We start from the raw sequence: 16,940 nt of genomic DNA, 5'->3' as shown, positions 1-16,940 counted from the left end.
TCACATTATTCCCTTGACATTCAACCCTCTGCCAGTGGGCAGGACTGTTTTTAGGCAACTCCTGAGTGGCCCAACTCTGATTTGGTTTATGTTGAGTCTCACCACAACATTGAAGAACATCAAATCCATGTTGGTGCTGCTGGATTTGGGTTTACTGCCAGTATGGAGAAACAGTCAAAAAAAGCTCCAGTAGACTCAATTTTGGTTTGGAGGGAAAACATCCAGAGCTACTATGAATAAACAGATGTTTTGTGTTTGATAATGTTGTGATCCAGCCTGTGCTTGAAAGGTTGGAACCACAGCCTCAGTGCTGGAACAACACAGAATTAATCTACCTGAAATCAGTGCAGGGCAGAGCGGGGCCGCTTCGGAGTCAACCAACTGAGCTTGTAGGAGATGACTTGTTCCAAACTGCTGATTGTTCAGTGAACGATATGCCGTGAAGGTGTTCGACTGCAGAAACAGCTCTATGGAAGTACCAAAATAAAAGCAGAAAAATAAGAAAAAAAAATCTAAACTTTTTTTCCTGGAGATAAAAAAAAAACTATCTAGCTTCATAAAAACGCTATAGTTCTACACATAATCTAAACATCATTTTAAAAACTATTTTTTATTGCTTTGCATTAACCACGTCCGCACTATTCAAGTTCATTCTGTCTTTATTCAAATGTCCTTTAATGATTAGAAACTGTTAAACTGCATAAGCATTTAAAACGTCCAACTAAAAGAAAAGCTTGTCCATTTGCTGGAATGAAAATAAAAGCATGAGTGTTGGTGTTTCCTTTCAGCAAAGTGTTTCGGTTTTCCTTCAGTTTTCCTCAATTCTTAGGATGTGAACTAAAGTGGTGTAAATGCATTCTGGAGAGCTAAAACACTCTCAGGTCTTTGCATCAGTGCAGACCAAGCCAGTCAGGAACATTTAGAAAATAAAATGTTGACTGAACATTTTCAGGAACATTTTAAATGATTTAAAGCAGACCAAAAAGATGAAATTAGCAAACAGCAATAGTAGAAAGAATGTTCTTCAGGTTTGCAGTGGATGCCCTTGATTCAGAGACTGTTTCTGCTGAAGACAAGAGAGGCTAAGAAAGACTTATTATAATTATGATTAATTGTGATTGATGTTTAGTTAGGGCTGGTTGATACATATGTTATTTTATCACAATTTAGTTTTTTCATATCAGGCAATGACAATATCTCCATCCATCCATCTTCCTCCGCTTATCCAGGAGCGGGTCGTGGGGGCAGCAGTCTAAGCAAAGATGCTCAGACTTCCCTCACCCCGGCCACTTCCTCCAGCTCCTCTGGGAGGACCCAGAGGCATTCGCAGGCCAGCCGAGAGACGTAGACTCTCCAGTGTGTCCTGGGTCTTCCCCGGGGCCTCCCCCCAGTGGGACATGCCTGGAACATCTCCCCAGGGAGACCTCCAGGAGGCATTCGGACTAGATTCCCGAGCCACCTCTACTGGCTCCTTTCGATGTGGAGGAAAAGCGGTTATACTCTGAGCTCTCCGCGGGTGACCGAGCTTCTCCCCCCATCTCTAAGGGAGCGCCCAGCCACCCTACAGAGAAAGATCATTTCAGCCACTTGTATTCAGGACCTCGTTCTTTCGGTCATGACCCAGAGTTCATGACCATAATGGGCCGGTACAGAGACCACATAACTACGGACGCTGTTCCAATCCGCCTATCAATCTCACGCTCTGGTCTGCCCTCACTCGTGAACAAGACCCCAAGGTATTTAAACGCCTCCACCTGGGGTAGGAACACTCCACCCACCGAGAGATGGCAAACTACCTTTGTCCGGTCGAGAACCATGGCCTCAGATTTAGAGCTACTGACACTTATCCCAGCCGCTTCACACTTGGCCGCAAACCGCCCCAATGCACGCTGGAGGTGTGTGTGTGGGGGGGTGGGGGGGTGGGGGCAGGAAGAAGGCTTATTTTAATCCAGAGCTGTGGTCGGGACTCCACTTAGTCTTTTTTGCTCGACCTTCTGAACAGGTTCACGAACCTCCGACCACCAGTTTTCTTTGGAGTTGGTGTTGGACCAAGACAGTCTCTTGAGTTTTGCTGATGATGGTCTCTTTCTTCTTGACAACTTCCTTTAGGTGAGTGATTTGCTGTGAAAGGGTGAAAGGGTGGACTTTTCTTTCTTCAGCTGTTGTCTCTCTTTTTCCAGCTGCTTCTGGCCTTCGAGTTCTTTCTGGACTAGGGCCAAATTAGCTCTTAATTTTGTGGACTCTTCTACCTTCTGGTCAAAGCTGAGTTTGGCATGATTTGTTTTGATCTTCTCTTGCATAAGCTCCTCTTTCAATTGGTGTGATTTCAAGCCGAGGTCCAAATTTTTCTTGCGATGGCCTTTTTTACCATCTCAAGCCGTTGGTCTTCTTCTTCAGAGTGACAGGAGAGCCTGTAGACGTCATTTCCGGGTGAGCTATTCCCAGTACTAGTCGTGTCTGACTGCTGTCCTCTTGTTTGGCATTAGCCTGACTGCTATTTCTTACTCTAAGGGTTATCTGGGTTAATATTCACATCTAGTACCTTTTATTAGCGAATACACCACTGTTAAACCGCTTGCTGTTCACTTTCTATTTTTGCTAAATAAACCACTTCTCTTTACCTAAACACCGCTAGCCTTAGCTTAGAACCTAGCATGACCACCACTCTTTCCGCCTCTCCTCCTCTCTCCTGCCCCATGTGCCAAATGTTTAGTGATGATCGTGCCTACTTTAGTGAAGATAGCGGTAGGTGTGTTAAGTGTAGTCTTGTGTTAGACTTGGAGGCCAGGCTGGAGCAGTTAGAAGCGCGGCTCCGCACAGTGGAAGCTAAGCCGGCTAGCCAGGTCGTTACTCGTAGCGCGGGCCGCGCTACCAGGGCTAACTTAGTTAGCACCCCAGCGCCCTCCCAACAGCCGGGAGACAGTCAGGGGTTTGTACCGGTTGGGAGGAAACATAATAGTGCTAAACGCAAAAACTTAGAGCACCCGAGACTCCACGTTAGTAATAGGTTCTCCCCCCTCAGCGACACACCCGCTGAACACTCAACTCTGGTTATAGGCTCTTCTGAAGTTAGAAACGTGGAGCTCCCAGCGGCTACAGTCAGGTGTTATCCGGGGGCCAGAGTTGGTGACATCGAGGGGAACCTTAGGATGTTAGCTCAGAGTAAGTCCAGGTTCCGTCGAGTCGTGATTCACGCAGGCGGTAATGATGCCCGACGGAGACAATCCGAGGTGGTTAAGTTAAACGTAACTTCGGTGTGTAAACTGGCTAAGACGATGTCCGACACTGTAATTTTCTCTGGTCCCCTGCCGAACTAAGTCAGTGATGAAATGTACAGCCGCTTTTCATCATTTAACCGCTAGCTTTCTAGATGGTGCCCAGAAAACGGCGTTGGTTTTGTGGATAACTGGAGCGCGTTTTGGGGGAAGCCCGGTCTCATGCGGAGAGACGGCGTCCATCCCACTCGGGACGGTGCCACTCTTCTTACTAGAAACATTTCTGCTAGCCTTAGTCTGTTAACCTGACAATCCAAAGACGAGACCCGGGCGCAGAGCAGCAGTGTAAAACGCTCCTCTGAGCCTCCCTTAGGGTTAGTGCTGGTGCAAAACCCATGCAGGGAAAGTCAAGCAGGTCCGAGCTTTAGCTTATGTGCTGAAAGACAAATGAAAGGAGCGCGTCTTAGAAACCTTAAAGTGACAGACAGCAGTTCTCACAAGCAGAATTATGATGTAATTAAATGCGGTTTATTAAACATTCGATCCATTTCCTCCAAGTCCCTCTTAGTCAACGAGTTAATTACTGATAACAATCTTAGTCTTTTAGCCTTAACAGAAACTTGGCTCCAACAGGATGACTATGTTAGATTGAATGAAGCAACCCCCCCCACTTATGCTAACTATCAGAAATCCAGGATTTCAGGGAAAGGAGGTGGTTTGGCAGTAATATCACAGTCTAGCTTACTTCTCAGCCCTAAAGTTAAAAATGCTTATAAGTCATTTGAAAGCATCATATTGTCTTTAAGTCACCCAAACAGGAAAACTCCAAAACCTGTTTTATTCATAATTATTTATCGCCCCCCCGGCCCATATTCAGAATTTTTAACTGAGTTTTCTGACTTCCTATCGACTATTGTCTTACATTCTGATCAAATTATAATATTAGGGGATTTTAATATTCATGTTGATGACCCCAGTGACTGCCTAGGAAAGGCTTTTGCAGCTTTATTAGATGATGTTGGTTTCACCCAAAGTGTGAATGAACCCACTCACTGTCATAAGCACACCCTGGACCTTGTTCTAACCCATGGTATAGAGATCAGCCAGCTGAGTGTCCTTCCTCTTAACCCCATCATTTCTGATCACTTTCTGATTACCTTCCAGTCTACACTGGAACATCCTTCTGCCCCAGTGAATAAGAAACAGCTTAGAAGAACCTTAACTGACCGTTCTGTGTCTGAGTTTAAACACACAGTTCAGCCAGTACTTAGTGATATTCTGAGAAAATACTCTGAGACCAGCTCCCATAGCATCAGTCCTAGTATAAATGACCACTTTGTTCATGATGCCTTACAAGCCCTCAGGACTACACTCGATGTTGTTGCCCCCCTTGAAACCTAAGTTCGTTAGATAAAACCGAGTAGCACCGTGGTTTAACGCTGAAACTCGTTCTCTTAAACAAGAAACCCGTAAGTTGGAAAGAGAATGGCGCCGCTCCGGTTCAGAGCAGTCTCTGGATATCTGGAAACATAGCTTATTAAATTAAAAAAAAAGCTCTGCGTAGAGCTAGAAGCCAGTACTATTCAACCTTAATATCAGAGAATGGAAATAATCCAAGATTTCTTTTTAGCACTATTGCTAGATTAACTCGCAGTCAGAGCTCAGTAGAACCACATGTTCCTGTTTCTTTCAGCTCTGATGATTTTCTTACATTTTTTGATAGTAAAATCTCAAATATTAGACATAAGTTAAATCAAGTTATTCCTACTATCAGCCCAGAACAGGCTGAAGCGGTAGAAATGGAGGCATCCATAGAAACCTCTGTAACATTAGACTGCTTCACTATTGTGGATCAAGTGGAAATAGCATCAATTATTGCGTCCTCCAAATCCTCGACGTGTCTGTTAGACCCAATTCCCACTAGACTTTTTAAAGAAACTTTTCCCCTAATTAATGATCCCATATTAACAATGATAAATGCCTCTCTGGAAACGGGTTACGTGCCACAGTCTTTTAAATATGCAGTTGTTAAACCTCTTCTGAAAAAGCCCAGTTTGGATCCTAGCATCTTGGCCAACTATAGACCAATATCAAACCTGCCCTTTATTTCTAAAATCCTAGAAAGAGTTGTTGTTAAGCAGCTTTACTGCCACCTACAGGACAACAGCCACTTTGAAGACTTTCAGTCGGGGTTTAGACCTCACCACAGTACGGAAACTGCACTAGTTAGAGTCTCTAATGACTTGTTATTGGCCTCAGAAAAGGGACTACTTTCTATTCTGGTCCTGTTGGACCTCAGTGCAGCCTTTGACACTATCGACCACGGTATTTTACTCCATAGATTAGAGCAGGACATAGGGATCAGAGGATCTGCTCTCCAGTGGTTTAAATCCTATCTGTCCGATAGGTATCAGTTCGTTAATGTAAATGGCCATTCCTCTCAGTGCACTCGAGTCAACTATGGAGTCCCACAGGGCTCAGTTTCAGGACCCATCCTGTTTACGTTTTATATGCTACCCATAGGAAACATAATCAGGAAACACAGCATTAATTTTCATTGTTATGCCGACGATACGCAGTTGTATTTATCCATGAAGCCTGATCAGAATGACCAGATAGAGAAACTGAACGCCTGCATCAGTGACATCAAGACCTGGATGACAATTAATTACCTCCTCTTGAACCCAGAAAAAACTGAGGTCATTATACTAGGTCCTAAAAACCTCAGAGATACTCTGTCTGCTCAGATAGTCTCCCTGGATGGCATAAGTATAGCCCCTAATTCCACAGTTAGAAACCTTGGGGTTTTATTTGACCAGGATTTATCATTTAAGGCTCACATATCTCAGGCGTGTAGAACTGCCTTTTTTCACCTGCAGAATATTGCTAAGATCAGAAATATACTTTCTAAGAGTGATGCTGAAAAACTCATCCATGCATTTGTTACGTCGAGGCTGGATTACTGTAACTCCTTGTTAGCAGCGTGTCCTAAGAGTTCCTTAAGAAGTCTCCAGCTTGTTCAGAACGCAGCAGCAAGATTGTTAGCAGGAACTAGCAGAAGAGATCACATCACTCCTGTGTTAGTTTCGCTCCATTGGCTCCCAGTTGATTCTAGAATCAAATTCAAGATCCTCCTGTTAACCTATAAGGCCTTACATGGAATGGCCCCGTCCTATATTAAGGACCTCATAGTCCCTTATCATCCAATGAGAACACTTCACTCCCAAAATGCAGGACTGCTTGTGGTTCCTAGAATTAGTAAAAGTACGGTTGGAGGTAGAGCGTTTAGCCACCAAGCCCCTGTCTTGTGGAATAAACTCCCAGCTCATGTAAGAGAGGCCGACTCAGTTTCTACATTCAAAGTTAGACTGAAAACATTCCTCTTTGGACAGGCTTATTGTCAGACTAGTTAGTATTTAGAGATTATTTAACTTAATGTTAATTTGTTTAAATTAAACTTAATAACAATAACTTTTTCCTTTAAAAGGCTGCTAGAAGTTGAAGCTGGGGTAACTATGGTGCTCCGGGGTTCTGTCCTCTTTTCTTTTCTACTTCTACCCTTCCTCTCTTCTCTATTCTTGATCATAATTCATCATTTAGTTCTCCATGCCTCTGTTTGGTGCAGTGAGATTCATGTATTGTCCCTCTTTTCCTCTCCCCTCCTGGGGAGTGGGAGTGCTTCCAGACTCCTGTTGGCTCATCCGTGCTCCAGTTCCTGACCGTTTACCTCGCCTTCGCTCCCGCTCCTACACCTGGCTGTGGATCCTCCCTCCGGCTCATCTCTGGCTCATCTCTGGCTCGTCTCTGCTCTGTACCTGACCGAGTACCTCGTCTCTGCTCCTGTGGTTCCTGTCTCCGGCTCGACTCGCGCCTTTGACTGTCCCCAGAACCACGGCTGGATGAAGCTCGTCTGCTGGACTTTTATATATGTAGTTGTAGATTTAGATAAGTTAATTCTTCTCTAAGAGTTCTGGTAAATCGCCTGTCCGTCCTGGGGGAGGATCCCTCCTTCATGTGGACACCCCTGAGGTTTCTTAGTTTTTTCCGGAATCCGTTTTTTTTGGGGGGTTTTCCTTACCGCGAAGGGGGGTCTAAGGGCAGGGATGCCAGTATAGCATAGTCAGTTTGTTAGTTCATTTTAGTATTTTCCCTTTTGAACTCTTTGTATTCGTGATCCTTTTAAGTTCATGTTTTACTTCGAAGCCCATCGAGACGACTGTTGTTGTGATTTTGGGCTATACAAATAAAATTGAATTGAATTGAATTGAATTCTTGCTCCAGCTTTTTCTTCAAGATAACTTCAGAACTGCTTATGATTTCATCTTCTTCTCTGATGGTTTCTTTTCATTTTTCCATGCCCTTCTCAATATTGCAGAGCAATTCCAAAAAGGTCTTTTCAGTTTTCTTACATGCTGCCTTACCTTCCTCATAATTTCAGCCATTTCTTGTATGAGGGAGGTGTTTTTATTCTGCCATTCTTATTCTTTCTTTAGCCAGCTGATTCTGTGCTTGTGTTAATGGCCGCTGATGGTCATTTAGAAGATGCTTTTTCTCCATTTCTAGTTTGCTGGTGAGGTCCAAATGTTCCTGCTTTTGCTGCATTTTTAGGTCTTTCATCTGATCGTGTAGTTGGATGAATTTTTTTCTTGGAGACCTTTTCAGAATTGGTCACCGTGGTCTCCTTGTCCTTCTAAGCTGTCTTCACCTGAGTGATTTCTTGTAAGAAAGAGGACCTTTCTTCCTGTTAGGTTAGGTGGCTCAAAACAGTTTCACAAGATATTTTTCGTGGCTCATCTGTTCTTCAAAGTGATCAGCTTTCAGAGCAGCATCCGCCAGCTTCTGATCTTTCTGATGGAGAAGCTCCTTCAGACGCTCTACTTCACATCTAAGAGCAGTGTTCTCTACTTGTAGTGCTTCTGTGTTGGCCACTGAGGTTAAGTCAGAGGTTGAAGTCGGCTTATCCAAAGCAGTTGCACTTGATTTCCCTTTCTCAAAGGTTTGATTCCCTCAGGCTGAGTTGATTTACGGACAGAAACTGGCTTCACAGGAAAGTGTGCAGCTGGGCGAAAGGAGACGGTTGGAGCAAAACTTAAAGGTTTTAAACCTGAAGTTTGATTCTGTGGGCAGATTTTGGACTTGGGTTTTTCCTGATCCTGCTGTCTTTTTGGTTGTGGAGTTTCTGGCCTCTCGGGAAATTTCTCACCATCATCGGAAAGGGAAGAGTAATCTTTGTTTAAGTCATTCCAGTCCACAAAAGTGTCTTGTTCTTTAGGACAAGAAGATTGAAACACAAACTCAGAAGTGGACTTGTTCTCCACAAAAGATGCACAATTGCTAGGTTAGATATTCTTTAGGGTTTTTCGATGTGTCAGTGGTTCCATGATACAATTTATTGAGGCTTCTGATCACAGTTAGACAACGAAGGCTCTTTGTAACCAAAGGCACTTCTTAAAAGGAGGACTTGGTACTTGGCTCTTTGTAACAGTTGAAACCTGTGTGCAAAAATGGATCTGAATCTGAGGTTTTGAGTTTACTACATCAACTTTTAACAAGGACGTCATCACAGATGATGACATCATAGATCCATTTTACTTTGATGAATCAATTACCTCACTGATGGTGTGACACGTACTGAAAGGGATTGTTGAGGGGGGAGGGGTTGTTGGAGGGGGTGACTTAGTGTTTTTACCTAAAATCCATTTTTAGGGTAAAGAATCACACACAGACTTCACACAAACACATCTTTGCATAACACACACACGCACAATCAGACAATGTAAAAACACAAAGATACACACACATCAACACATACCTACTAAAACACACACCTACCCACAAAACGCACAGCCACCCACTTACACACACACACACACACACACACACAAACCACACACACACACACACACACACACACACACACACACTCACACACAGGTCTAACCTTTACTTGTAAATTAAATACATACGCCTTTTCTTCTGGAGAAAAAAATCTTATTGACTCTAGTCTAAAAGTCCTCACTATCTCTTCTTTCAGCTTCAGAAATAGTTTGAAACTTTTTTGGATTATTGAAGCTTAATTCCTCTGGCCTTGTTCATCTATTATATATTACTTCACATTTAAAGTCCAACTTAATGATATTATATCTGCTGTTTTTGTTGTTAGTCAGAGTTAAAAAACAAACTTTATGAAAGACTCAAACAATTAAACAGTTTTTTTTCTGCTTTATTCTCTTGTGGCATTTTTCTCATGATGGAGGACAAATGTGTAAAAGAATTAAACATGACAACTGAATTTCTGAATATTTCTTTCTTTGTGTCTTACTTTCTCAAATGCTGTCAGAAAAAGCTCTTTTGAGATGGAGCAACTGAAATGGGTGGAGCCAAAGTCTTCCTGCTCTGCTCCATTCTGATGCATCCACTGTCAGACAAATAGATCCATGAATGTCTTTGTTTTCCTCGTCTGAGTTGGAATCTGGATCTAAACTCTGCAGATGGATAGCTATGATTTTGCTCAACATTTTTTCTTTGCACCACTAATGTTAGGTTGGAGTTGTGAGGAGCTGTAAGCTGGCAGGAGAGACTGTCAACAAAGAAATGATGGAAAATGCTGTTCTGCAGAAGCTATGTCCTAGAAAACGACACAGGCTTTTGATTTTGGCTAAAAACGGCATCATCACAATTGAAAAACCACTGAAAACGCTTTGAAGATAGATCAAAAAATGATCAGAGTGGGACTTTATCAACCCCTGAAAAACAAACACCAGCTCAAAAGTTCCCTCTTTGGTGAGGCAGCGCTACTGCCTGACTGTGTCTTTTCTGTACAGCTTTTTTTAGATCCTAACAAAAAATTGCAGACAGACATAAAAAAATATTACAAATTAACCCTTGTGCTATCCTAGGCACTTTAACATTGGGAGTTGGGTCATCTAGACCCACTAGACAGTGCGCTGAACCTTTTTTCTTCAATGATTTGTGATCTTCACTGGTGTCCATGGATTACATGAAATCTTTCCACCTTTATCCACCTTTGTCATGGTAGGAAGAACACGTCAATGGAAGGGGGGGGGGGTCATCTAAGATAGCACAAGGGTTAAATTGGAAATTGGAAAATGTAATACAAATGTTGAGAATGCATAGAATCTTTTAAATAATGCATTACATTATTAGCATACCCCAGGTAAACTAAACACGTGCAATTGGCCCACTTTGCATGGGATTACGCAATCTGCCGTGAGGCAGACTTGGTGCCTCCTCGTTTCAAAGCCTGCGCTGTAATTAAACAGGAAATACACACTAAAAAAACCTTTTGAGTTTAATAACAATCCAAACAATTAGAATCATACAAAAAACCGGCATTTATAGCCTAGATTAGTTGACTCGTTTATTGTATCAGTAATTTACATATTATGATATCAGGTAAGGCACTTCCCTCTCCTGACTCCATGACCCAGGTTCAGACAGACTAAACTCTTACAAACATGATTATAACCCACAGAGGTCTGTGATTTCATCCATCTATCTTTTTCTCCATCCATTTCTTGAATCCTTTTCAGGGTCACAGGGCTGCTGGAGCCTATTTCAGGTACTGTTGGGAGGATTTGAACCAGAACAATCTTTCTGTGAGGTGAAAGCGCTAACCGCGTGCTACCATACAGCCCTGTGATTTCATTCATTGCAATTTAAACACAGGAAACCCTGTTTGGGCCTGTAGCTGCACAGTTCCTCGTGGAGAAGCCAGACACCACATTGGTCACCTTGACCACCTTGGGAGGAGCAGGCATGGTGATGACACCCTTCAAGTAGCATCGGCGTCTGTAAAAAAAAAAAAAAAGGAATCTATGTTGAATAAAGCAGAAACTTTTGTTTCACTTAAATATTTTGGAACAATATTTTGAATGAATTTGCTTATGCTGCGGAGTAAATACCGAGCTGCAGATTCAGGGGAGTTGTCCTTGACGTAGGTGTAGAACTGACAGGTGGGGTCTCCAGAGCACAGCCTCTGACACTGGTCTGCATTATCCTTCAGCTCGAAACGGATCTCTGAACCAGGAAAATCTATTCCCTCATAAGCCGTCCTGAGCCAGTCTGTTTGCAGAAACAAGCAGTTTGGTTATTGATTTCATCAGATCAGCTTCAAAGCAGAGTTTCTCATGAAAGTGAAATCTGCTGCACCAAAACATTTCCTCTTTGAACTGGTTCATACTGGTAAACTGGCAGAAGCGTGCAGGCATCCCCGATGTGGCTCCCTCTTTAGCTTTAGTCTCCAAGTGATGTTTGTTGTTCTTTAAATGACATTTAAAGTCAAGACTGCAAAAAAAGATGAAAAATATTAAAGATGTGTCATCGACAAACATACACATTTTTAACCGTGTTAGAACAATTTTGAACTCAGGAAACAAGAACAGGTTTTATATTTCAAACCTTTTTTCAGTTTTCAACAATTTCTGAATTCCCCCCTGAGATTAAAGTGTTTTTTACATATCTAATCAAAACGCATTAAAACGAAAAAAATAGTATTAAATAAGAAATGTTTTACATTTAAAACATATAGTTTTAACAATATTATTACAAAGTCATAATTAATCACATGTGTACAAATAAAAATAAATAATTCAAAAATAGATCATTGAAAATTGTAATACTCAGTTCAACGACTTTACCTGCCAAAGGTGAAGTAAGTGCATTGTGGATGAGCAGAGCACAGGGCCTGACAGTGTTCAGCTGAGGCCGCCTTCAGCGTCTGGAAGTCACTTCCTGGGATGTCAGTGTTTGGAAGGAATTTGTTCTGACAGGCTGTTTCAGACAAACAAACTTCTATTAATAATCAAACAAAATTGACACGAATCCAGGACTTTCTCTGGGTAGACTACCTGTCTGAGAGGGATTACCGGTAGGTGTCTGGGAAAATCCAGACACCACGCCGACCTTTTTCTCCACAGAGGAAGTCCTTGGTATATTCCAGCTATATTTGAGAAAACATTTGTACCTAAAACAGCAAAAGATACAATTAATGGACAAAAAACCTCTGAGGATCAGTCTGCAGCTGGGACAGTGGTTGTAAGTATTCCTCAGAGTTGGTGAATTTTATGGATAAATTACAACAGTTACAAGCACAAATGTTTTGTTAGAAGACTAATTAAAAACGAACAATTACAACAGGTATTGTTGGTGCGTAGAATACCAAGGGCCAGTAGAGAAGAATTATTAAAAATAAGCATTGTTAGGGTTGGGCGATGCCCCTCAATTGGCAGTTGACGATGTCTACAGTAAAACATTGGGATGGACAGGGATATCATCGGGGAGGGGTTCAAAGTTTTCATTATTATATAATTATTATTTAGGGACACCAAAAAAAGTAAAATTACGAGTTTTTAAGTCGTAAATTTACGAGAAAAAGACTTGTAAATTTACGAGATTAAAGTTGAAGTGAGCATACAGTACAGCAGCAAGTGAACGCCGCGCAGCAGAGCAGACCGACTAAACTCAATGGAACAGGTAAGGTTATTGATAACCTTGATAACAGGTTATTGATAACATTCCAAATGTTTGGAAGTTCATTTGTTTGATTTACAATTTATTAATGTTTTATTTATGTTTTATTTATTCATGGGTGTTTCGCAGGATCTCTGCAGCCCCTTGATGAAGAAATCGGTGTCCCTGCAGCTGTCCACTTCAATCCTTTCTTCCTTCACCAAAGACCAGATCTCTACGTTTCTGTGACGCTTCCGTCTGAGCAGGAGCACTTTTTGGCATTTTCAACGTTCTAATGCTAATATTACAGAGTATTTTCATTCCTCTTTATTGTTTTATGTTGAAACGGGACGTTTCATCTGGTGGAGGGGGCGTATGTAACACTGTTTACTTCCACATTGGTGTTCGGATGACAAGTTCATGACGTAATGTGACAATGTGTGAATGAAAAGGAAATTTAAGGCTGCAGCTGTCCTCTACGCCCAAACGTGTCTCTGAGCTCCTTATTTTACATATGAAACTCCACTTTACCAACACAGAGGTTCCATTAATAATAATCAGATTTTGATTCGCCAAAAGTTTCAGTATCTCTTTGTTTTTTAAACCTATCCGGAAATAAAGGTTTCCAAAAGGCTCCACACATTTCATCTTCAATCTAGGCTTCGACAAACGGAAAACTTTGGTGTTTTTTCCTCGTTAATCTATGACTATTATCTCGTAAATTTATGCGATTAATAAATCGTAAATTTACGACTTAAAATCTCGTAAATTTACTAGATTTTTTTCTCGTAAATTTCTGAGTTATCATTGTCGACTCGCAGCGGGGCGGGGGCGTGGCATCACGATGGTGTCTCTCCATCGTGATGTAAGTCAGCCATCACGATGGGCGATGACATCGTCCATTGGCGCAACCCTGCATCAAGTTCAGGATTTTGTTTGTTTGGAGCATCTACACTCACTGGCCACTTCATTAGGCACACATGTCAAACTGCTTGTTAGCGCAAATTTCTAATCAGCCAATCACATTGCAGCAATTCAATGGATTTACCCATGTGCACATAGTCAAGACGATCTGCTGCAGTTCAAAGCAAGCATCAGAATGGAGAAGAAAGGGGATTGAAGTAATTTTGAACGTGACATGGCTGTTGTTGCCAGACGGGCTGGTCTGAGGATTTTCAGAAACTGCTGATCTACTGGGATTTTCACCCACAACCATCTCTAGGGTTTACAGAGAATGGTCCAAAAAAGAGAAAACATCCAGTGAGCAGCATTTCTGTGAATGAAAATGCCTTGTTGATGCCAGAGGTCAGAGGAGAATGACCAGACTGATTCCAGCTGATAGAAAGACAACAGGAACTCATATAACCACTGGTTCCAACCAAGAAGAGCATCTCTGAATACACAACACGTCCAACCTTGAGGCAGACGTGTTACAGCAGCAGGAGACCACACCAGGTGTCACTCCTGTCAGCTAAGAACAGAAACTGAGGCTACAATTCACACAGAATCACCAAAACTAGACAATAGAAGATGGAAAAACGTTTTCTGGTCTGATGAGTCTCCATTTCTGTTGCCACATTCAGATGGTAGGGTCAGAATGTGGCATCAACAACATGATAGCATGGCGCCATCTGGCCTTGTATCAACGGTTCAGGCTGGAGGTGGGAGTGTAATGGTGTGGGGGATATTTTCTTGCCACACTGGACTCAAATGGCCTCCACAGTCACCAGATTCCAACCCAATAAAGAACCTTTGGAATGTGGTCAAACAGGAGATCGGCATCATGGATGTACAGCCTACAAATCTGCAGAAACTGTGTGATGCTGTCATGGCAATATGGACCAAACTCTGAGAAATGTTTCCAGAACCTTGTTGATTCTATGCCACCAAGGATTGAGGCAGTTCTGAAGGCAAAAGAGGGTCCAATGCGGTACTGGCAAGGTGGACTTATTAAAGTGGTTGGTAAGTGTATACCTGTAGCTAAAAGTAGTACACCTGAAATTATTTTTATTAGGTATGCTTAAGTATAGGGGACTGTTTAAAAATCTTTGCAGATATTGTACAGATGAAAACAACGTTGTTGCTGATTTGTGAAGATTCATTTAAGACAAAATTACAGATTTCCTTTTTAATAGAATGCAATTTTAACACCAAGATGACTTAACTCAGGCTTAGATTAAACTTTAGGGCATTAAATAATAAAATATAAAAAATAAAAAATTTGTTTATAAATTAAATCTTGACCTGTTGTGTATCTTAATGCTTTCTAGAACATAAAATGATTGTCCTCCTTTTTTGTGTGTATCCAATGAGATTGAAAAAAGGCAGGATGGTTCTATAGGAGAAAACAATGAAAAAGGAAGACACATTGATAACTTTTTGTTGTTTGTTTGAGTTCTGCTTCCTGTTTTATTTTGAAGGTTTCCTGCTTGTCATGATTTTGAGTTTTACTTCCCTGGTCCTATCTCCCCTCATTGTTTACACCTTTGTCTTGCCAGTTTTGTTCGTATTCAAGTCTTGTCTCTGCCTTCCTCTGGTGCTGGTCCATACCGTCTTCTGCCCTGTTTGCCTGTTTTACCTGGTTAGCCCACAGTCAGTTTTGTTTTGCTTCCCTGCTTGGCAGCGCTTTCTGTTAGTTAATAAACTTCTTGACTTGGAACCGTGTACCTCCCATCTCTGCAGTTTGGGTTCTTCATGCTCATCAAAGCCTCAAACCTGACACATTGGTGATGTGCATGGAACGGTCGTGTAAAGCCACAAATATGCATATGCATCTCACAAAAGTCCTACACGGTTGAGATTTATGTATTCCTTCTGTATAAACTCCATAAAATAACCGTAAACCATGTATTTCTTAACTAACCAAAAATTTTGAGCAGCTCAAAGCCGAATTCACGAAAAGACCATCAGCCAACACCCTTGACAAACATCTGAGCACATCGACGAATGATGAATGCAAGAAGCACATGAATTATCACGTATTACGAAAGACTGAAAGTTCATACGTGTAAAATGCGCAAAATGTTTGTAGTGGCTGTGTGACACGGCCTATGGACAAGATTCAGGACTGGAGTTTAAGGGTTAAAGGGTCACTTGAGATTTAGCAGGAATTTTGAGATGAGAGTTAAAATCATGGGAAGCCGTGGGTTTACTTCTTGTAACTGCACAAATGAACTTGAATAAATGAACTCAAAGTGACATTTCTGGTTTTCATTGGCAAGGATTTGAGAAACAATTTGTAACATCAAAGTTTGTAAATACGTGTTTAAGGTGACATTTTGAAAACTGGACAGTAGATTTAAGATGTAAAGAACTTTACCTCACGTTCTTCTGTTTGGGATCTTGTTTGACATACGTGAAAAACTGACATGAAGGATCCTGAGTGCAAGCTTTCTGACAGTCCTCATGGTCGGCTGTGAAGAAGGAGGTGTAGTCTGCCCCCACGAAGTCTACGTTCTCGTAGACCTGAGACAGACACGGTTCTGGGAATGAAGACCATTACAGATGAGGATCATAGTTTCACAGCTGCTCCTGTCCAATGTGTGCTTGTGGACTTACGTGGGCTTGGATTGCAGGATTTGAGGGAAAAGCCCGAGGTGACGCCCTGAAGTGGAGTTTGAGAATTAGGTTGTCCAGAGGAGGCAGACTTGAGAAAGCACTTGAAGGTCCTGAGGAGAACAATTGCATCAGACGTCTTTCTGTCTGTGAGGTTCTTTGGTCAAAGTGAATGAATGTGTTGGGTCCTGCGGTACCTGTCATCTTTGGTCCAATTGGCTTGGTGGAAGGTGAAGAAGTGACAGGAGGGCTGCTGGGTGCACAGCAGCTGACAGTGCTCCACGTCAGGAGAATAGAAGGTTTTTATGTCAGATCCTGGAAAGTCCACATTCTGCAAAAGCTGCCTGTTGCACCCTGAGGAAACAAAAACACTTTTAATAAAACAAAAAAGGATCTGGTATTCTTAAAATAGGAGCTAAACAGACAACCACTTCAAGGTGTGATACTTGTCAGCTTAGAGAGGTGGCAGTACCTTCAGTAATTGCAAAGCTGCTGAGGCACAGCAGGCTCACGCAAAGCAGGCCCCCGATCATCCTGTGAAGCCTGTTCTGCAGGAACTGTGCAGCTCCTGGAGCAGACAGCGGTTAAAATGCTCTCTCTGCACTTTCGCAATTCTGTTTGCACAGTTTGTCAATGACAAGGTCGATTACCTCTTCTCTGGGGTCAAACATGCAGCGAAGCAAACAAACCAGAAAATAA

At 42.1% G+C, this 16,940-nt stretch overlaps 1 protein-coding gene across 1 annotated transcript; it reads right to left on the bottom strand.

Annotated features, from left to right (window-relative positions):
* Window positions 1–10,513: 10,513 nt before the first annotated feature.
* Window positions 10,514–16,847, bottom strand: LOC101167055 (coagulation factor XI). Its single transcript, XM_004074394.5, has 9 exons — window positions 16,714–16,847; window positions 16,439–16,595; window positions 16,245–16,354; window positions 16,006–16,168; window positions 12,086–12,201; window positions 11,876–12,008; window positions 11,419–11,522; window positions 11,141–11,300; window positions 10,514–11,027 (listed from the first exon to the last, which is right to left on the bottom strand). Exons 1-9 carry the CDS (start codon window positions 16,772–16,774, stop codon window positions 10,895–10,897), a joined length of 1,137 nt encoding a protein of 378 aa, XP_004074442.1. The 5' UTR covers window positions 16,775–16,847; the 3' UTR covers window positions 10,514–10,894.
* Between the last annotated feature and the right edge of the window lie 93 nt (window positions 16,848–16,940).

The sequence above is a fragment of the Oryzias latipes genome, chromosome 11 (genome assembly GCF_053564925.1).
Source record: "Oryzias latipes strain Hd-rR chromosome 11, Olatipes_Hd-rR_3.1".
In the NCBI taxonomy this organism is placed as follows: Eukaryota; Metazoa; Chordata; class Actinopteri; order Beloniformes; family Adrianichthyidae; genus Oryzias; species Oryzias latipes.
This window is presented reverse-complemented; position numbering and strand designations above follow the sequence as displayed.

What these genes read in the sequence shown, in the direction of transcription:
- LOC101167055 (XM_004074394.5), bottom strand. Translation starts at nt 16,774, where the DNA reads ATGATCGGGGGCCTGCTTTGCGTGAGCCTGCTGTGCCTCAGCAGCTTT. An exon ending in AATTGGACCAAAGATGACAG is followed by an intron (nt 16,355 to 16,438) that starts GTACCGCAGGAC and finishes TGTTCTCCTCAG; the next exon opens with GACCTTCAAGTGCTTTCTCA. An exon ending in CCCAAACAGAAGAACGTGAG is followed by an intron (nt 12,202 to 16,005) that starts GTAAAGTTCTTT and finishes TTGCTGTTTTAG; the next exon opens with GTACAAATGTTTTCTCAAAT.